The 22,819-nt window shown below is 35.4% G+C and overlaps 1 protein-coding gene across 2 annotated transcripts; it reads right to left on the bottom strand.

Annotated features, from left to right (window-relative positions):
• Positions 1 to 13,704: 13,704 nt before the first annotated feature.
• On the bottom strand, positions 13,705 to 16,717 carry LOC134648411 (organic cation transporter protein-like). 2 transcript variants are annotated; one of them, XR_010096887.1, is made up of 5 exons: positions 16,559 to 16,717; positions 15,946 to 16,174; positions 15,400 to 15,655; positions 14,687 to 15,315; positions 13,705 to 13,742 (listed from the first exon to the last, which is right to left on the bottom strand). XR_010096887.1 is itself a non-coding variant. In XM_063502931.1 (4 exons), exons 1-4 carry the CDS (start codon positions 16,714 to 16,716, stop codon positions 15,062 to 15,064), a joined length of 897 nt encoding a protein of 298 aa, XP_063359001.1. In that variant the 5' UTR covers position 16,717; the 3' UTR covers positions 14,674 to 15,061. The 2 variants fall into 2 exon arrangements, 1 of the variants encoding a protein (XP_063359001.1); XM_063502931.1 differs by lacking the exon at positions 13,705 to 13,742 and having other exon boundaries at positions 14,674 to 15,315.
• Between the last annotated feature and the right edge of the window lie 6,102 nt (positions 16,718 to 22,819).

The raw sequence follows: 22,819 nt of genomic DNA, 5'->3' as shown, positions 1-22,819 counted from the left end.
TAAAATTGTTATGGAATAAACTATCTTATCTTATCTTATCTTATTGTTTTTTTAATAATTTACTTGGGCGAAGTTGGGCACTAACAGTAAAGTTAGGGTTTTGGTTAGTTAGAAAATGAATCTCCGCGAAAGCAATAGTGGTGATATTCTTATACAAGGTAATATATAAAGTACGAATAGATTCCTACTTTGACGTCACTGACTTTGCATTTGCAGAAAAAAATACTTAAAACGAACAAAAAAATAATGCTTTGACGCCTTGTCAACAAATAATGTAGGTATTGTAATTGTAATTAGCCTTTATTATTGAAGCTGGTACATAACATATATTAATTTGATTTATCAACTTTAGCTTCAACTCGTCCTTTGACGTAGGCCTCTTCCATAGCTTTCCATTTGTTTCTTTCTATTGCTGTTTGCATCCATTTACCTCCTATTCTTGTTAAATCATTCGACCATCTAAACTTTTGTGGGCCACTCTTTCTTTTATTATATCTAGGGCACCACTCTACAAGGTCTCTTGTCCACTTATCCAAGGTTTCTCTCATCATATAATGTAGGTATACGCTGCATTAAATGGGGTCGGGACACAGATGGGATCTCAATCAATATCATGTTAGTGATGACAACATGGCACATCGAAAGCAATTAACGATCTCTTGTGAAGAATTGACAAATATGTCGACTAGTAAACATTACCCTTGTTTCACAAAATAATTGTCATTAAATTTAAGATGGACAATTGTACTAAACTACCTGTCATGTTTATATGAAGTTCTATACAAAACAATTTACGAAATTGTCATCTGTCACCTGTCACTTGACAATTGTCACTCGACATATGTCACTGACAAATGTCGGCGTGGTGAAACAAAGGTCTGTCATTTTTTTGACAATTGTCGTACCTGTCAGCTTGGTGAAATAGGGGCCTGATGGTAAGTGCCGATGCAGTCTAAGTTGGAACATGCTTACCTAAAAGATATCTATTCACTCTCGATTTAAAAAGATCCAAGTTATAGTGGACCGGGAATACAATGTTGCCATAATCACGATATCTGTATTCGTACAGATGAGTTCAGTTTTTAAAATGGGGTGAATGAGCACAATGTAGTATGATCTTTAGTTTGTGCTTGACCAAAGATATTTACATTTGATTTTCTACCTTATTGCAATGATAATAAAATCAATAATACTAGCACTATTCGCTTGAGCGGCCTGCTTCATGACCATGGGTGATTGTAAATATATACTTACGTTATATATAGTCCGTCAACCAAATCTTGTCAGTAGTAAAAGGCGGCAAATTTGAAAAATCGCGGGTTAGCAACACTGTGTTCAAATAATTCCAAAACGCGTGTCATCTGTGTTTTATCTGTGGAATGTGGATCGTGAATGACAGCCGTCACCTTATTTGTTTTCATTTGGTTTTCATTCTGAATCGTTTCTGTTTCAAGAGATATTTCTGCAGTCACCATTAAATACCAATACATTAAATAAGAATAAGCAAAGCTAAGGGGCCTACAATGTACAATCATGTTCGTTGATGGTAAACATTACTAAAAATTGAGGTTATGATAAGTATTGGAAGAAATCTTTCGAACTTTTAAGATTATGTTCAGTTTTTTTGTTTTAGGGTTAAAAGGCATAAATAAAATTATAACGTATGCCTAAATCTATCCAACAAGACCATAAATTGTGTCCTTGAAACCGTCCATAGGCCCACATGTTCTAATATTTTCAGCAATCAGTTGTGACTATTTACAAAGGTAAACCTTTTAAACAGTATTAAGAGCCTTGATTATATCGCCATTCTTTCGCAATATCTACCTAATCCATACATGTTTGTTGCAGGATTAAATCTTGCCCAATATAAGGCGTTCGTAGTAGGTAGTATCTTTTCAGACAATACTTACCTATGGCGGTTTATGTACGTGTACAACGCAACCAAGTCGAAAAGTGACCCTTATCTTATTTACCTTTAAATTAAATAAACACCCAAATATCAGTTGTTTTATTTTTAATATGTATATTGTACAATATATACCAATCAAAAAAATTACACAGGTATGTCATATTCATCCAGAACAGTACACTAATTTACATTAACAAGTGGCATATTATATTGTAAATAACAAATATATGCACTATCTAATTATCTGCATTTTGATATGATTTTATTTTAGTAAACTTAGAAGACATAGATAGGGAACAAAGAGAATATAAGCAGTTGTTTTTGATATCTTCAAATTTGTTCATCATTTTGATTAACATTGTTTTAACATCGCTTTTAAATTGTCCGTCCATGTTTCAATTTTTTTCAATAAACCGCGAGTGACAATTTGAATTGACGTACGCAGGGCGCGCTCAGCGGGAAAAAAAAACTGGTGGTTCGATGTACATTGCTGCTTTTCTTAGCGCAATACTGCTCTTTGAGTGTTGCCCTACTTTAGTTTGCTTTACATTGCTACTGACAAGATTTGGTTGACGGACTTTATGTATAAATATACACCCACCTAAACTCAAACACAGAAACGTTAAGCGTTTATACAGATATTAGAAACGCATTTCACGCGCAGCGCCATACAAAGCCGCCCTAACACTTAAACACATACCATTCAGCCACAATTTCGTATTTACGGGACCCTATATGAGCTGAGGAGTAATAAAGGTCCCCTACATAATCCATAATTCTTTCTAAGGGCCAGGGCTAAGGGCTAATCATAATTCTCCAATAACACAAATTGCATTTTTGACACTGGAAAGGTTTGTAATGTAGGAATGTAATGGAAAGAAATGAAGCTTATGGGGCGTAAGGTCAGGCATTTTGTACTGTTTAGACCAAGACGAATGCCGAAACAGAAGTAATACGACTTTTACGAATTTTTTATCAAATAGTATAATGGTGCAAGCTTACAAATTACCTCCGACGTTTCAAGACGGCATTTAATGGTCGACCCATCCAATATATGTAAGATTATCAGTAGGTATTACCTACTCCCCACCCGCAAATAATGTTAAATTTTCCTCATTCTAAAAATGTTCTTAAAATACGCATAGGTTATTATTTTCTCACAATATCCGAGCCTTACACGTAAACATTTACCGCGAGACCGTCTTTTACTGAAAAAAGCGGAAACTGGGTTAATCCCAGAATCCTCTATACTAAATGATAAATGCCGCATCCGTACAAGCGCACCAATTTCAATTTACGAGTGGCCACGCTATAAAATTGGCACGTGATCGCCGAGACAAATAAGTGGATCGCTTATGTGTATTACTAACAGTGGCCGGTTGTGCGGTGAGGGTGATGAGAGAAGCGTAGGCGGAGCGGGATCGAGTTGCATGGAACTACATCAGAAAATCGCTCTGGCGGTTTTTAGGGTTCCGTACCCAAAGTGTAAAAACGGGACCCTATTACTAAGACTCCGCTGTCCGTCTGTCTGTCTGTCTGTCCATCTGTTTCTCCGTCTGTCTGTCACCAGGCTGTAACTCATGAACCGTGATAGACAGTTGAAATTTTCACAGATGATGTATTTCTGTTGCCGCTATAGCAACAAATGGCCACGCTATAAAATTGGATGCTTATGTGTATTACTAACAGTGGCCGGTTGTGCGGTGAGGGTGATGAGCGGAGCGGGAGCGGATTGCATGGAACTAGGAGTCTAGGACCTAAACCTGCAGAAAATCTGATCTGGATCTGGAGTTCGCACTTTGACGCCTTCCTGGGGCAAGAGTCAATCTGTGTAAGAATGTCCTATAATATTTATTTATTTATTATTATTGATTATAAGGAGCAAAAAATATTATACTAAATAACTTTTGATCGAATTCGGCAAAAAAATTAAAATTTTGTTTTTTACATCTTGCCGAAAAAAAACATTACAAGAAATAAATAAAGTTAATTTATTTTTATTTAGAGATCAATTTTGCGAGTTTCCTTTAAAACTTTAATGTCGCAGCCAAAAAAGCGTTTCTCATCGAGTTATTACAGAAACAAATTTTCACAAGAATTGAATACTTTCTACGACTTATGATTAGTCTCTAAATGCGGTCAAGAATATACCTTTAAAATCTGTCCCACGATGCCCACGATATACATATACATCGTGATGGTGGTGGTGGTATGTACCCGGGTTAACGTCCCGGGTACATACCCGGTTAACCTGTTTTGTCTTGTTAACAGAAATTCTAAACAGGTTCTAAACAGGTTAAAAACTAAGGTTCTAAACAGCAACAAAACCTACGCGATGCTGTTCAAAACTACTTCTAGGAATAATGAGAAGCTAGACATAAGAATGATGGATCAAATAATAAACTCTGTTGACAATATAAAGATACTTGGAGTGTACATCGATAATTTATTAAATTGGAAAGAGGAATTAAAATCTGTTGAAGACTCAATCGCTTCGGGTTGTTTTGCTTTGCGTAGTCTTAGGAATGAACTGACTATGGAACAGTTAAAATTAGTATATTTTGCTCTCATAGAGTCCAAGCTTCGATATAGCATAAGGATCTGGGGTAATAGCTATAAATACAATATGGATCGCGCTTTCATTGCACAAAAAAAAGCTATTCGCGCCATGGTGCGTATCCCGCAATGGGAATCTTGTCGCGAACACTTTAATAGTAGTTTATGCAACAGTGATATAATAAGGGTTCTTAAAATTCAAGGGTCGAAGTTACAAAACGAGACGTAGTCGAGTTTTGTAAAAAAAGACCCGAGAATTTTAAGAACCAATTATGAGCTGTTGCATACATTACTTTTTCTATGACAGCTGCAGCAAAAAAAAAGAGTTATTATTAAAAAAAAAGAGTTATTATTTAAAAAAAATTGAGTTATTATTTAAAAAAAAAAAGAGTTATTATTGTAAATGAAAACATACCTCTTTCAATCAAGATGATCGGAACTTGTATCTTTAAAAAAAATAAAGCAGTTGTATTATACTCATAAGATGACTGCTAGCAGTCATCTTATGAGCCTATAGACAAATCATTCAAATGACATTGCTTTAGATATCACTGTCAGTCATTTAATTGACACATTTAAGTGCTGGAGTAGAAAAAGAATTAAAGATATTGACAGCTCCGTCTCTTTATATTTTAGTTCTCTTGACAAGCGTCGTGAAGCATCGGGAGTGTTATGAGTCGCAGTCTGAAATGGAATTGAGACTACAGTCGAGAACAAAAAACTTTCCTGTAACTGCGGCCTCGCGGCTAGCGGTAGTCTCGCACACTGCCAGAGTTCAAGCAGTGAAGTTGTTTAATAAGTTGCCTATCGAGTTCAAATCTATAACATGTCATAAGAAATTCAAATCGAAGCTAAAAGTATATTTATTGGAAAAAAATTACTATAGTGTTGATCAGTTTTAAGTAAATATTATTATTCAATGTTAAATTATGGACAAATTTTATTGGTTTTTGACATATTGTAATTTTATCGTTCTATGTATTTTAATTAGTTTTAAAAATAGGCTCAATTATGTATTATGACTATAGGTATTATTGTAAAATTGTAAATGAATATTTGTAAATTGTAAATAGGCATGATTTATTTAGATAATAATGTAACATTCAGACACAATTGTATTATTGTTTATGAATAAATGAATAAAATAAATTACTTTTTATGAAATGTGGCACTACTGTGCCAAAAACCCGACTATCAGGTATTTTAGGTATCAGGTAATGTAACATTCAGACACAATTGTATTATTGTTTATGAATAAATGAATAAAATAAATTACTTTTTATGAAATGTGGCACTACTGTGCCAAAAACCCGACTATCAGGTATTTTATGATTTAGTTCCCAGGCCGGACGACCCGATAGTCGGGATCGTGGTACTACAGTTTTATATGACGAAATTTTTGTGGCCTGGCGCATGTCTTGTTTGGCTGGGTGGCAGTGTGTTAAAGAAAATGTCAACGTGAAACTACGCGCTACGCGTACACTTTTCTTGCTTCATGTAGACTCACCCGAAAGCACATGTGGGTATCAAATTGGACCGCAAATGACAAACGGCTGTTGTAAACAGACACAAACATACATTTGCCACATTACTGTCCAGTTTCAATTACATTATCATTTATTTAATTATATTATATGACTTATGTCAGATTATTTCATATTCTGTCAGTTGCTCTTCGGGGAAGGAAAATTATTATAAAACGGCTTATTATTAACCGGGCAACTAAAATATTAAACAGGAACTTTCATTGGGCATATAATAATATAATTTGGCTGTGCATTAATATTTTAGCGCCAAAAAATAATATTTTAGCCTCAAATATAAGCATCGTATTATTAAAAAAACTGGCAGCAAAATCAAGCCACCTAAAAAAATTATAGGGAACTTAAAGTGATAAGTTGGCGTCTAAAATAATAAATTGGCAACTTATATTGTAAAGCGATCATAAAATTTAGTTGTCATCTAGTTGTTCACACCTAAGTAATCAACTAATCATAACTGAGCATATCGTTTCAGCTAGGTAGTATTTTAACACGAAAGCAGTTAAATTTAATGAATATTGGTCACTTTTTACACAAAACACCTGAAATTAATTTACCAATACGCAATGGTCAGTATACTTATAGTCGAAATTTCTAATCATGAAACGCCTAATGGCCATTATACCATTAGATCTTTAAATTTTTAATTACTGATTTCAATAGTTACCACTGTGTTCTGCTAGATTCAACAGATAGAAGTTGGCGTCTAAAATAATAAATTGGCAACTTATATTGTAAAGCGATCATAAAATTTAGTTGTCATCTAGTTGTTCACACCTAAGTAATCAACTAATCATAACTGAGCATATCGTTTCAGCTAGGTAGTATTTTAACACGAAAGCAGTTAAATTTAATGAATATTGGTCACTTTTTACACAAAACACCTGAAATTAATTTACCAATACGCAATGGTCAGTATACTTATAGTCGAAATTTCTAATCATGAAACGCCTAATGGCCATTATACCATTAGATCTTTAAATTTTTAATTACTGATTTCAATAGTTACCACTGTGTTCTGCTAGATTCAACAGATAGGTGCGACGACGAGCGAAGCGAGGAGGAGCGTGTTAGGTTGACCGTGTAATGACCAAACAAAATATTTTAAAAGAACTACATTTTTTAATTAATAGATAGCCGTTTTCTTTTTAAAATGTGCTTCATAAATGGTCTCCAATATATTAATTCAGTTGCCAAATAAATATTTGGTACCTGCCTAAAAATAATCAAAAGCTGTAACGGCATAAAAATATAACTACTATTGACATATTTTAAGGCTCCGTTTTTGTTGCCAAACTATTAATTTTAGTAGCCATTTCTATTTTTTTAAACTACCCAAATTCGATTAATTAGTTGATCGGTTAAATACGTGCCTTATAAAACTCGCGCGATATTTGAAGGTTACGTTTGGATGGCAACATCAGCTGCATTACTGTTGCGACATTAAGTACTGCTGCGGCCTTGAGACGGGCTCTGTATCTGTCAATTTCAAGAATATGCGTCAAAAGCAGGGATCGGATACCGGTATTTTTTGTATGGGAACGGAAACGGTATTTTTTCGTTCTTTGCTAATTACTTCATTTCTAATTGGGCAATCTAATAATACGAAGTCGTAACCTAAACACACAACTGAGTCCTACATTTCGAGTATAAAATAATTCGAAAAATATTTTTTGGTATTTCTAAGTTTTTGCAAAAAACCGGTTCCGATCCCTGGTCAAAAGTTTAAATTTTCTTATATCTTTACAATAACATATGTATTATATGTATATAATACATTTAAAACTATAGGAGGGCTCGGCTGATACGTTCTTCTATACGATTTTATTGATGACTTTGTAGGTACCTAAATGAAAGTACCTAAAGCGTTTGTTCGAGGGATTACTATCCATCCAGTGGCATTCAAACTCATTTCATGACAATTATATAATATTATTAGGAACTCAATCAAACGTAAGTTCACTACATAAAGTATATAATTAAGGGCGCACTCTACCAATAATTCAAGTTAACCCCCCAACTGCCCGCGGCGTCTATAGTGCCCTAATTGCGTTGCCATTTATTTACTCTAACGATTATCCAAACTGCGTTACCGGCATCTGGCAGTTCACGTGCGAAATGACAGTTGTGCAACACAATGTCAGGAGCCCGATTCATTGTTATGGGTTTGACCTTATTTTGATACGACCTTGAAGATCGCTCACGCTGGTGCATGCGAAATGAAGTCACCAAGACTACTTAACTAGGCTTTATACAAACTATCGTCAGGGTCGTGTCAAAACCAGTTCAAACCCATATCAAATTGTTCAATTAGAATCTACCATTTTTAGGGTTCCGTAGCCAAATGGCAAAAAACGGAACCCTTATAGATTCGTCATGTCTGTCTGTCTGTCCGTCTGTCTGTCCGTTCGTATGTCACAGCCACTTTTCTCCGAAACTATAAGAACTATACTGTTGAAACTTGGTAAGTAGATGTATTCTGTGAACCGCATTAAGATTTTCACACAAAAATAGAAAAAAAAACAATACATTTTTGGGGTTCGAACTGAACTCAAAAATTTTTTTTTTCATCAAACCCATACGTGTGGGGTATCTATGGATAGGTCTTCAAAAATGATATTGAGGTTTCTAATATCATTTATTTCTAAACTGAATAGTTTGCGCGAGAGACACTTCCAAAGTGGTAAAATGTGTGTCCCCCCACCTGTAACTTCTAAAATAAGAGAATGATAAAACTAAAAAAAATATATGATGTACATTACCATGTAAACTTCCACCGAAAATTGGTTTGAACGAGATCTAGTAAGTAGTTTTTTTTTTATGCGTCATAAATCGCCTAAATACGGAACCCTTCATGGGAGAGTCCGACTCGCACTTGGCCGCTTTTTTTATTTTAATTTGTAGTTACGGGATTTTTTATATTTAGTCCTTAGAATCACGAGCTCTTTCGATCCTAATAGAAGAAAAAAAAACTGTGTAGATGGATTTTATAAGCGTTCTTGATGTTTTAAGCACAACTGACAACTCCAAGAATTCTTTTTAGCATACAAGTAGATTATAGTTTAAATTTACGATACAAGTGGGGACAAGAGGAAATTCGAAACGGGTGGCGATACATTAAAACACGACCAAAGGAAGTGTTTTAAATCGACACGAGTTGTGAATTACCTATTCGCACGTGTCCTATCGTACAACGTTTTACAGTATTTAGGTACAATATCTGGGTGACCGAGCTTCGCTCGGAAAACATAAAAAAACTCGAAAATGCGCGTTTTCCCAGAGATAAGACTTAGCTAGATCGATTTTTCGCCCCCAAAAACTCCCATATAGCAAATTTCATCGAAATCGTTAGAGCCGTTTCCGAGATCCCCGAAATATATATATATATAAACAAGAATTGCTCGTTTAAAGGTATTAGATTGCTCGCTTAAAGGTATTAGATATATGGCACTTTAAACTTTCGACATACGCACGGAAAGTGCTCTTTCCCGCACTAGTTCGGGAAAGTAGCATCATATCTACTGTAAACAATAAACCTAACAGTAGGTATTAATTAGGCTATGTTCTTGCTAAACTTGACCTGAACGGAGTCGAACCCGCGACCGCGAGCAGTCATTTATTATGCGTCGGCAGCAGCCGTCGCCAATAGAAAGATGACGATATCGATTGTTGAAGATGGAAGTAATTTTAGATGCGAGAGTTGGATAAGACTCCTATTCTATCTGGGGCCCGATTCACAAAAGCCAAACTTGTAATACAAGCGGATGTCACTTTTTGACAGCTTTTGTTAGAAAGGGACTTCCACCTTCCACTTGTATTACAAGTTACAAGCTTTTGAGAAACGGGCCCCTAGTCGTGAATATTATATGTCTATGTTGTCCATTATCCCTCTATGCCTTGAAAGTAATTAAAATCATTTCTATTATTTAAAAAAGAAAAAAACACCCTAACGTTTTCAGTAGTTAAAAAAGTGGCGTTCAATATCTTTTAATGTTGAAAAGCGCCAGATTTAGGCCTATAGAACGACCACGCACATAACAATATGATTGTATCATTTTAAATGTAGAATTTACAATTCCATTATTAAACCTGTATGTATGATTTCGCCATAATTAACACGCTGCATCAAGTTTTTGTAATAGACTCAGCGGACTAACAGACTCGGGGGTTTTAGAAACAGAGGGGCTACCGCGAAAACCGAACTTCGCAAATTGCGGGGATCTTTCTCTTTTACTCCAATGAAGGCGTAGTTAGAGTGACAGAGAAAAATGCCCGCAATTTGCTAACTTCGATTATCGCGGTTATAGCCCAGCTCCTGAAACTCATTCTCAATACTGACGAATCTATATCAGCATCTAAGCCCTTAATGCCTCAGGGTGTCGCATCGCAATAAATTACCAACCGCCGTAACTTAACGGCAAATTAAACAACAATCCCCACGTTTCCCGGCCTGGGTGAATAATTTTACAACTCACAGTATTGCTGGCCTGATTCGGAAATAATTTTAGTTTGATGTAGAATTTGCTAGTTTATTTGAAAGTTTCATAATAGTGATGAGGCCTTTTTGTTTAAGTGATTTTAATTGTAAATTTTGTTTAGCTCAATAGGTAAGTCTTATATAATATATTATAGTAATATTTTATAATACCGTGCTGGATCTTGGGTTAAATATATCACATTTATTATTTCTACAAATAGATATTATAAGACATTACTACACAAATTGATTATTTAAGTCACTCAGTGACTTAAATCTTTAAGTAAGAAGTATTTAAGTCGTTCATGGCTCAGGAGCAAATTATACATGCACATCACACAAATAAATGCTCTCATCAGGATGTGACCCCGGGTCCATTGGCTTCATAGGGTCACTACCGAGTCTACCGACTAGGCCAGAAAGGAGTCAGGTCAATATTTTTATTCAAAAGCCAAGTTCTGACCTTACTACCCAGCGAGGAAACTATATTTATACGATACGAGTAAAACGCTTTATTAGAAAAAAATACATATCTCACCTTTCCCATTACCGAAAAGTCTAGCAACGTTTTTTCCTTCTGCACATCACCATACAAGTATACAGAGTTATTAATCGCCAGACATGAGTACGCATAATCCGCCCACACTACGGATTTGCATTTTTATTTGATTTTTCGACGAGCCAGAACATGCGTGCGACAGAAAATAGCTTATTTCGAGTACCTAATTTATGGAAAAGTGGGTGGCTTCCAAAAGTGTTTGTGTTTTTTATGAACTCGATTATACGCTTTAGTTTGCGCAATCTCACTAAGGGCCACTTGCACCATCGCACTAACCCGGGGTTAACCGGTTAAATTGTTAACCCAGTATCAATTTGTAGTGGTAACCATGGTACCTGGAGTGTTTAACCGGTTAACTCCGGGTTAGTGATTGGTGCAAGTGGCCCTAAAAATAATAGATTTGATATGTAATTTACGTTACGCTTCAACCCTTAAGCCGCCCATTAAACTGTCTCCTAGCCTAGGGGATCCTGCCTACGTTACTGGAGGTCCCAGGTTCGAATCCTAGTAAGGCTATTTATTTGTGTGTTTTTCACCAATATTTGCTCCTGTGTGGATGTGATCTATGTATATACGTATTTATAACTATATATTTATATAAATATCGTCGTCCACTAGTCCAGTCAGCATGAAATAGACAGTGACCAGTGGCCAAATAGTTATATAGTAACACCTTTGTTAAATAAAATAAATAAATATTGGGGACAATCAGATCAATTCCCATTTCAGCCTCAGACAATAGGCTACATGACTAATTTTCATTTATGGTATCAATCGATCGGGTTTGTTTTTAGGATCAAATGTCTATATGGGACCCATTGCATTAAAGTAACACAAAAGTCAGAAATTGTAGTCAAAGGCCGACAGTCGCACTTCACTCGCGAAACGCCCTATACAAAACGCCCAGGGGCCGTGACGTCATCGCCCATCTTGTAGTATGGACAAAACAAGAAATTTGCGTTTTTGTCGGTGAAATATTGCGTTTATGTACCTATATATTTGCTATACAATATTTTTTTGGGTGAAATGTAAGGAATCGAATTATATAATACCCTTACTTTTATCGTTTTTGAAAGTTAAAAAAACTTAAATTTTGAAACTTTCAGGTCCTGTATTTTTGTAATTTTTCAATATTTTGTTTTAATATCCACATCATTGTGGTAAATACGTAGCTCGTTTGCTATCTATTTTACTAGATTTTATTATAAAATTCATCATTCATGTGTCATCATCCCTATTGGCCAAACTACATCAGCAGAAAGGAGTGCCTTTCATCCCTTGCTTAAAAATCTATTACACGAGCCTCAATAATCCAGTCACATGAACTGACCGCAAAAAGCGAACTCAACAACGTCAAAAGGCAGTGAAAAACTACATTATTTCCTTGTGCACACAATAATTCTACGACGGTTTATTTCCGAGTCCTGCGGATTTATGGCAGTGCGGAAATTGACTGGCGACCATCCTTTATCATCTGTGGACGTTGTTGCAGTAATGTTTCCTCTAAACAAGACCAGTTAAAGCGTTCATACATTATCCAATACGATATCGGAAAAAATAGCTGCTAGAAAATTCCTTGGCATCGTCTACATGTAAATGATCATTGAACAAAGTTATGAAATGCAAAAAAAATCAGAAAATGTAGAAACTTTCATTTTGGAAACGGAACATTTCGACCCTATACAAAAATATGAGAAGATTCCGAAATTTTACAAATTGAAAATTTCGCAATTTTGGAAACTTTATGTTGACACACAGTAATCAAATCCTTTTATTTTTGCATCACTAAATAAACGCTTTTTTGTAAAGTACAAACAATAAGTGTTAGTAGGTAAGTCCCTTTGTACCATTTCACTCATGTAAGGTTATTTGATAAAACAGAAACATTGTCTCAACTTATCGAATAAAATTTACTCCTGAATACAACAGTCCTCAAGCACCGTAGGACAGTCGAATCCTTCCCGAGCTGGGATGCCTGTTCCATGGTGTCGGGCAGAGTGGCGCCCAGGGTCTCCGGCGCCAACAGCACCAGAAGTCCAGAGACCAGCGCCATCACGGCAAATATCAGGAATGGGAGATGTTCCCACGTTTGGGCACCCTGGAAATATATCACATCTAAACTTAGATAGATAGACATCTTTTACTTTTACGAAAGAAAAAGTTAGAATAAGGGGAAGTCCATAATTTGCAGAAAAAATAAGGGCAGATCGCTTAGACATAAAAGTACCTAATGTGACGAGAAAGAACCAGGAACACCTCAATTTATTAGCGCTATCTCGCAAATTATGTGCGCTTGCGCTTATTAATGATGTGTCGCAAAATCATAAGAAAACTCTTTTAAATGAGATGCTCACTGGCGCCTCGATACTTCCAATTTTTCCCATCAGGGAGGAGTAAGCGAGAAAGCTGACCCGATACCGCGTTGGATACATCTCGGCGGTGTACACATAGAGTGATGTCACGACGCACGAGATACACATCTTGCCGATCAGAGCCCGTACCATGAGTCACTGACAGTGTCAAAACTGACATTTACGCTATCGAGAACGTAATCTACTTTCTATACATCTCGTTTGCACTAATATGCGAGTACGAGCGAGATGTATAGAAAGTAAATTACGTTCTCGACGGCGTTTATGTCAGTGCCAAACTGATGGTAGCCGTACAGGTAAACTGATAAGGACAGCCAGTAATGTCCTGGAAAATTACACAGTTAAGAATATTCGAATACGACAAATTTAATAATTATACATATAGAAAGACAAGAACATTTAGAATTCAAAAAAGCGGCCAAGTGCGAGTCGGACTCGCCCATGAAGGGTTCCGTATTTAGGCGATTTATGACGTATAAAAAAAAACTACTTACTAGATCTCGTTCAAACCAATTTTCGGTGGAAGTTTACATTGTAATGTACATCATATATTTTTTTTAGTTTTATCATTCTCTTATTTTAGAAGTTACAGGGGGGGGGACACACATTTTACCACTTTGGAAGTGTCTCTCGCGCAAACTATTCAGTTTAGAAAAAAATTATATTAGAAACCTCAATATCATTTTTGAAGACCTATCCATAGATACCCCCCCACACGTATGGGTTTGATGAAAAAAAAATTTTTGAGTTTCAGTTCGAAGTATGGGGAACCCCGAAAATTTATTGTTTTTTTTCTATTTTTGTGTGAAAATCTTAATGCGGTTCACAGAATACATCTACTTACCAAGTTTCAACAGTATAGTTCTTATAGTTTCGGAGAAAAGTGGCTGTGACATACGGACGGACAGACAGACGGACAGACGGACAGACAGACAGACAGACATGACGAATCTATAAGGGTTCCGTTTTTTGCCATTTGGCTACGGAACCCTAAAAATCTGAGTGCTGCTCAATTTTATTCTTTGCACGATGCGATCAGGCGGTCTAGCATGAGTTGCATTCTGGCGCGTGACTCCATACTTGAAGTCGCGCAAGATGTATGGAGTCGCGCGCGAGAACGCAACTCATGCTAGACCGCCAGAAGAGTAGAGAGAGCCGTATGTAATGTTATAATTGTAATATTATTAACTTGACCCGCGACGAGTCCTTTTAAAAATAATCACTAAATAATGTCAAACTAAAACAAAAATAAATAAAAGAGTAACTTACTACCGGATGTAAATATGAACGCAATCTGACAAGCTCCACTTATCCAAAATCCTGTCATTACTAAAGCTTTTCTGCCAATTCTGTCCATTAGCAACACAGACAGCCAGTAACCTGGAATCTGGATGGCAACTGAAGCTATAAAGTTCAGATATTTGTTGCCGGATATCCCCACAGCAGAAATCGTTAAGCCAAAGTACATTAAAGTAGCCGTAATCCACCATATTGGTGTTACCAAACAACGCAGTAGTATCGGCTTATGTTTGAAGATTAAACACACCAGCCAAGGTTCTGAAGAATGTTTTTCTTTCTTTTCAAGAATATCTTTTTTTGTCTCCAAGAATGCTTTTAAAGTATTTTCCGATATACAACTCCCGTTCATTTCAGCAGTTTTTTTTTAATGGCCAAAGATTCATCATAGCGACCTTTGCTCATCAACCAGCGAATAGATTCCGGCGCAATCCAAAAGTAAATTATAAACAATAGTTGAGGTACGTAGATCATAAGAATCAGATGTCTCCAATAAGGCTCTGTCCAGGCTATCAGACCCAAAATTATTTCTCCCACAGCGCCACAAGTGCTTATGGTGACACCAGTTACTACTCGATATTTAGGTCGCACGTATTCCAGAGCTGTAAAAATTATACAATATATTATTTAATTATCTATTTAGAATTATGTGAATAAAAAATGACATAGGTATAACCAAAACAAACCTAAAATACATGCACACGAAAAAGAACACGATCCTAGAAGATATTCTACAAAAGATAACGTGGTGTAGCTGGTGTAGGAACCCGCAACACATGTCAATGTCCCAGTCCAGGCCAGGTTGAAGGCAGTCAGGGCAAGTGCCAGCCGCCGGCCCCAACGGTCAGCCACAAACCCTTTTATAGGCAAGTAGATCATCATGCCCAAAATTCTGGCCGACTCGACGAGATATGGCCGAAAATCGTCGCAGGCTAGATTAAACTGTAATCAAAGATTGTATATTTTTAATTAAAGAACAAAGCAAGGCAAAAGAAGTTCAACGACTATCTGAACTATAAGCACTAAATGAATGTAAAAATAAATATTAGTACAAGATAAAAAAAAGTCTCTGAAGGCCTGACTCCAAATAAAATAAGTACTTAAAAGAACTGATGAATACTAATGCCAAGGCGATAGCAATCAAGCGTATCGCGCTGATGGTAGAATGTGAAGTTCTAATAAGTTATGGAGTTTATGGTTATTTTATTTAAAAGTTGCTTCACAAAAGGTACCTCATAATAAGCAGAGTTTTTCTGTTCATAAACATATTCCTGGCATTGTACCGATGCGTTCTTGTCAAACAAGGTTTCCGCGCATGATCCAGAAGTTTGTGACATGTTTATTGTTGGAAACCGATGGCAATTATCGAAGGAGTCGCCTGATCTTGGCACCGCTTCCAGGATCCAAGGAGGAGAGAACACGTCTGGGGTAAAGGTACCTTCACATTCGGGAATCATGCATCTGGAATCATTCACATTATTAATTTTTTTATTAATGTTACAAACAGTAGTGCCGCCATCAGCATCACATTTTAGTTTTTTAGTGTTTGTTTGTAAATTTGTTCACGGAACACTTATGGGATCACTTCGGTCTTGCAAATCAGTTAAATGCGTTTTTCTCAAAGACCGTTTGACGTAGATGCCTAAAATTTGGAACAGTTATAGCAATTACCACCACTAACATTGTAAATAAGAAAGGTCAAAACACCTTATTTCTTATTAAATTTTACTGTTTGTAGTCTTTGATAAGCTTATCCGTGAACATATTGGAATACAATTTATGTTTTTATAAGTACAGAATTTGATTCAGCTCTAGTTTTAAAAATCTCTAATGTTCTACACTTACCTTGTCCTGGACTTCGTTAGTGTGAACAAGTAGGAATACGTCTGCAGTCCCGCCATCGTTGACACAAGAGTACACAGCACCAACACTTTGACCTGAAACTTTCCCCACCCCACTTCGTCTACTAGTATCTGATCCAGGTTTATATGATCCTTAGACATTGTGTGTGACTATGTAAACACTATCTATAACCTCCTAAGTCCCGATCCTCTTAAAAAGACTTTGAAAAGGAGGTTCCAAATTCAAAACTGCAAAAAATACTCGGGGACTTTAATGGACTTTGACTTTGGGAGGATGATAGGTAATATAATATCAATAAAACATTAAAACATAACTTTTCAAAACATTATAAAAAAAAACTTTGCAGTGATAACAGTGACCTTAATCTATATATATAAATGCACGTGTCCTGACTGATTGACTGACTGACTGACTGACTGACTGACTCATCAACGCAGAGCCGAAACTACAAATGCTAGAAAGTTGAAATTTGGACACTAGGTTGCATTTATAAAATGTATAAGAGCTAAGGAGCGATTTTGAGAAATTCAACCCCTAAGGGGGTTAAAAAGGGGATGAAAGTTTGTATGGGGTTCAAGTTTTATTTTGAGCTAGGAAATTGAAATTTTGTAAAAATGTACTATATTAAAAAACAAGAAAATTAATTTCTGCGTTTTCGAAAATTCATCCACCAAGGTGGTGAAAAAGGGGTTGAAAGTTTATATGGAGATCAAATATTTTTGTGAGTGTTGGACTTGAAACTTTGTATATGGGGATATTATTATAAGACGGGAAAAGTAATTTCAGCGTTTTTGAAAATTCATCCCCTAACAGGGTTAAAAAGGGGTTGAAAGTTTGAATCCATTACAAATGCTTTGAAACTTCTTAGAAAGGCATAATAGCCGTTGACAAAAAAAAGTAATTGCGACGTTTTAGGTAATTCAACCTCTAAGGGGGTAAAAAAGGGGATGAAACTTTGTCCTGGGGTGCAAATTTTATTTTAAGCTAGGACCTTGAAACTTCGTAAAAAGGTATTAAATTAAAAAACAAGAAAACTAATTTCAGCATTTTTAAAAATTCATCCCCCAAGGTGGTAAAAAAGGGGTTGAAAATTTGTACGGAGATCAAATATTTTTGAGAGTGCGGGACTTGAATCTTTGTATTTGGGGATATTATTAAAATACAGGAAAAGCAATTTCAGCGTTTTGTAAAATTCATCCCCTAACATGGTTAAACAGGGGTTGAAAGATTGAATCCATTACAAATGCTTTGAAACTTCTTAGAAAGGCATAATAGCCGATGACAAAAAAAAGTAATTGCGACGTTTTAGGTAATTCAACCTCTAAGGGGGTAAAAAAGGGGATGAAACTTTGTCCTGGGGTGCAAATTTTATTTTAAGCTAGGACCTTGAAACTTCGTAAAAAGGTATTAAATTAAAAACCAAGAAAAATAATTTCTGCGTTTTCGAAAATGCATCCCCCAAGGTGGTGAAAAAGGGGTTGAAAGTTTGTATGGAGATCAAATATTTTTGTGAGTGTTGGACTTGAAACTTTGTATATGGGGATATTATTATAAGACAGGAAAAGCAATTTCAGCGTTTTTGAAAATTCATCCCCTAACAGGGTTAAAAAGGGGTTGAAAGTTTGAATCCATTACAAATGCTTTGAAACTTCTTAGAAAGGCATAATAGCCGATGATAAAAAAAAGTAATTGCGACGTTTTAGTTAATTCAACCTCTAAGGGGGTAAAAAAGGGGATGAAACTTTGTCCTGTGGTGCAAATTTTATTTTAAGCTAGGACCTTGAAACTTCGAAATAAGGTATTAAATTAAAAAACAAGAAAACTAATTTCAGCGTTTTTAAAAATTCATCCCCCAAGGTAGTAAAAAAGGGGTTGAAAATTTGTACGGAGATCAAATATTTTTGAGAGTGCGGGACTTGAATCTTTGTATTTGGGGATATTATTAAAATACAGGAAAAGTAATTTCAGCGTTTTGTAAAATTCATCCCCTAACAGGGTTAAACAGGGGTTGAAAGTTTGAATCCATTACAAATGCTTTGAAACTTCTTAGAAAGGCATAATAGCCGATAACAAAAAAAAGTAATTGCAACGTTTTTGGAAATTCATCCCCTAAGGGGGTTAAAAAGGGGATTAAAGTTCGTCTTAGGGTGCAAATTTTATTTTAAGCTACGAACTTGAAACTTTGCAAAAAGGTATTGAATTAAGATACAAGAAAACAAATTTCAGCGTTTTTAAAAATTCATCCCCCAAGGTGGTAAAACATGGGGTTAAAAATTTGTACGGATATCAAATATTTTTGAGAGTGCGGGACTTGAATCTTTGTATTTGGGGATATTATTAGAAGACAGGAAAAGTTATTTCAGCGTTTGGTAAAATTCATCCCCTAACAGGGTTAAAAAGGGGTTGAAAGTTTGTATGGCGTTCAAATTTTATTTTAAGCTAGGAACTTGAAACGTCGTAAAAATATATGTTATTAAAATACAAGAAAACTAATTTCAGTGTTTTTGAATATTCATCCCCTAAAGTGGTGAAAAAGGGGTTGAAAGTTTGTATGGATATCAAACATTTTTTCGAACGCGGGACTTGAATCTTTGTATTTGGGGATATTATTAAAATACAGGAAAAGTAATTTCAGCGTTTTGTAAAATTCATCCCCTAACAGGGTTAAACAGGGGTTGAAAGTTTGAATCCATTACAAATGCTTTGAAACTTCTTAAAAAGGCATAATAGCCGATAACAAAAAAAAGTAATTGCAACGTTTTTGGAAATTCAACCCCTAAGGGGGTTAAAAAGGGGATTAAAGTTCGTCTTAGGGTGCAAATTTTATTTTAAGCTAGGAACTTGAAACTTTGCAAAAAGGTATTGAATTAAGATACAAGAAAACAAATTTCAGCGTTTTTAAAAATTCATCCCCCAAGGTGGTAAAACATGGGGTTGAAAATTTGTACGGATATCAAATATTTTTGAGAGTGCGGGACTTGAATCTTTGTATTTGGGGATACTATTAGAAGACAGGTTAAGTTATTTCAGCGTTTTGTAAAATTCATCCCCTAACAGGGTTAAAAAGGGGTTGAAAGTTTGTATGGAGTTCAAATTTTATTTTAAGCTAGGAACTTCATACTTTGTAAAAATATATGTTATTAAAATACAAGAAAACTAATTTCAGCGTTTTTGAATATTCATCCCCTAAAGTGGTGAAAAAGGGGTTGAAAGTTTGTATGGATATCAAACATTTTTTCGAACGCGGGACTTGAATCTTTGTATTTCGGGATATTATTAAAATACAGGAAAAGTAATTTCAGCGTTTTGTATAATTCATCCCCTAACAGGGTTAAACAGGGGTTGAAAGTTTGAATCCATTACAAATGCTTTAAAACTTCTTAGAAAAGCATAATAGCCGATTTAAAAAAGTAATTGCAACGTTTTTGGAAATTCAACCTAAGGGGGTTAAAAAGGGGATGAAAGTTCGTCTTAGGGTGCAAATTTTATTTAAAGCTAGGAACTTGAAACTTCGTAAATAGGTAGTTAGGTAGTAGGTTTTATTAAATAGAGGACATGAAAAGCTTCTAAGGGGGTTTAGAGGGATTACATCGAGGACAATTTTATTCAGTTAGGGGCTTGAAACTTCGTAGATTATGAAAGACAAGTCTCATGCGTCGTATAATATTAATAATTAAGAAATGATTAACCGTCCTACCGCAATCTCTTGCTGCATAATGTTCTAAGCTATGTAGAATATATAACCACCAATATACAAATCCACGCGTACGAAGTCGCGGGCAACAGCTAGTTTATATTATAATAGAATATATTATTAATTACTATACTAAAATGCGTGTTTTGATTATGCGCGACACTATAGATATGAATAAAATAAACATACATTTATTATTTATAGACTAAAAACAACGTAAATACTAGCGTGGATTAATAAATAATATATAGTTATTTGTACAACAAGAGATCAAAGTTTGATATTTCTTCGAGTGTTTATTTTGAGTCCCGTGCAAGCGAAAGATGAGCGTAGTAAGGGACTCAAAAGCGCACGAGATGTAAATAACTTTGATCTCGTGTAGTACACAACATTTTTCACCTCAGCAGTGAGAACATATTAGAGAACCCGAAAAATGTATTCCTTCTTCATCACTTACCTCTATTCGCTCATGTTTTCTTAAGATATACCAACATCATTCATTACCTGAGTACATTATTTCAAAGCCATTTAATTGTTATTTTAAAGACAATGCGAGTGACTCAATTGACATATAACTCATACGTAATGTATTTTGGCAATTGTTCAAACAAAATTTTCACCTCAGCAGCTCGAACAAGGGTAATTTGCTACTTAAAAACAGTGAGCAAAATCGCATTTTGCTCATTTTGTCTCACTCATGCCGCGCGACGCTGTGCGGCGTAAGCGCCATCGACAATAAGGTCCTTTTTCATGGATAATGCCCCATTTATTTTTGTGTTAGCTACGAATAGGTATGTATTTGTTATAGATATTTTCTATGTACCATTGCCCACACTGTTAACTGTACATCGGTGGACCATGCCTTTTTTAATAAGGTCCACCGATATACAGTTAGGAGTGTCTCTGTTTGTACGACTATATAATTTAAAAATAGATTTTCTTACACACATAACCGTGTTTATTCATATAAAATGCAATAACACGCATTCATTTATCATTAAAGCAATCATAAACAATAATGCCTACAATTTCATTCCCTAGTGACGTCCCCTCGCCTTAGAAAAATTCCAGATGTCGGTCTGTATGTAATTGTGCAGGGAAATTTATAGTTTCAACGGTTAACCAGAAGAATTTACTTATGTGGTGTTTTCTTTTTGCAATAAGTAGATAATTAAATTTAATGCGGTGCAATTTGGAATTCATGAAGATTTGTATCTGAACGTAGGTATATCTGTAACACGAGCAAAAAATTAACTGTAGGCTCCACTACAGTTTAATTTACTACTACTACTCAACTACTCCTCTCTTCTCTACACCTCAAACTGACCAACATTTGTTCAGCGACTTTAAAAAAAACTTATATTTTGATTTTAGCACACTTTAAAGTTAGACACAATGTATTGCGAATTTTGTTATGTTTATCTACACACATGTCATTAGTGCTCTATAATGCGTTCAGAAACCGTAGGAAATGACAAGCTTTATTACAACCAATTTTACTATGAGAACTTTCTTATCTGTGGTAGTAGGAAAATTTGTAATTTAATGTACATAACGTTATAGATTTTTGTAAGGTTATGAGTTTAAATTTGGAACAGCAGTCAAAACTCAAGTGGGTCTCTATTCTAGTATCCATAGATATTAAAACAGTTATCGATACGAAACGTCAATTTAGTATGTTTTTTAAATATAAACCGCACGATATTTGATCTCGAGTGACATGAGAATAGGGACTTCATTCTTTTGTCTAGGAATTAAAAAAAACTACGGATGTGACATGCGTGAAAAAAGTTTTCATTCACCGCCATTTGACGTACAGTTTATCTTTTAGTTAGTTTTAAGTATGTGTTTAGATAAAGCAGTGTATGTAACTGTACATAATTAGGCATTAAAACACTCGTGTGATCCTTTTAAGAAACTCACTAACGTTCGTTTCTTAAACCCACACTCGTATTTTAATGCCTCTTATTATGTAGCAGTCACATAAACTACTATTATAGCATGACAAGCAACGCCAATTACACTGATGACAGCATACATTCAAGGTAATGTTTAATTCATATGAAAAGTAGGAAATCTAAATTCTTCATATTTTTTTAAAGTCACTGAACAAATTTAATATTGGTGCATACTTAGTCTCAAATGAAGAACCAGCCATTTGATAGAAGTACAGCCAGCCTATTATGGATAGCTTTATCCATCTTTATCCATTATTATTATTGGCATTATTGTTTGTGATAAAATAACTGTCACTGTTTAACACCGTGGGAAAGAAAGTGACGGACACCGTTTTATCACGCTGTCACGTAGACAAGAACGACCATCATATCCGTACAGGAGACAGGACCGAACAAATAACTGGAGATGGCAATCAAAATCTAATACAGCCAAATTTCCAAATAAAGTATATATCAACCGTATTTTTTTAGGAACCAAATCATAATACACAAAATATAATACAGTGTTAAAAATATACCAATACCTCATCCTGTATAGTGACCGTTTAACACATTAAATACAGGAGGCTATACAGGGTGGCCCTGTGAGCG

Source organism: Cydia amplana, chromosome 5 (genome assembly GCF_948474715.1).
Source record: "Cydia amplana chromosome 5, ilCydAmpl1.1, whole genome shotgun sequence".
Classification (NCBI taxonomy): domain Eukaryota; kingdom Metazoa; phylum Arthropoda; class Insecta; order Lepidoptera; family Tortricidae; genus Cydia; species Cydia amplana.
Note: the sequence above shows the minus strand (reverse complement) of the source record. Positions and strands in the feature narration are given on the sequence as shown.

Excerpts from the sequence above, each read along its gene's own strand:
- LOC134648411 (XM_063502931.1), bottom strand. The coding sequence starts at position 16,716 with ATGTCTAAGGATCATATAAACCTGGATCAGATACTAGTAGACGAAGTG. Across the intron at positions 16,175-16,558 it reads CTAACGAAGTCCAGGACAAG|ATGCATGATTCCCGAATGTG; the intron begins GTAAGTGTAGAA and ends GAATGATTCCAG. Across the intron at positions 15,316-15,399 it reads TTCGTGTGCATGTATTTTAG|CTCTGGAATACGTGCGACCT; the intron begins GTTTGTTTTGGT and ends TAATTTTTACAG.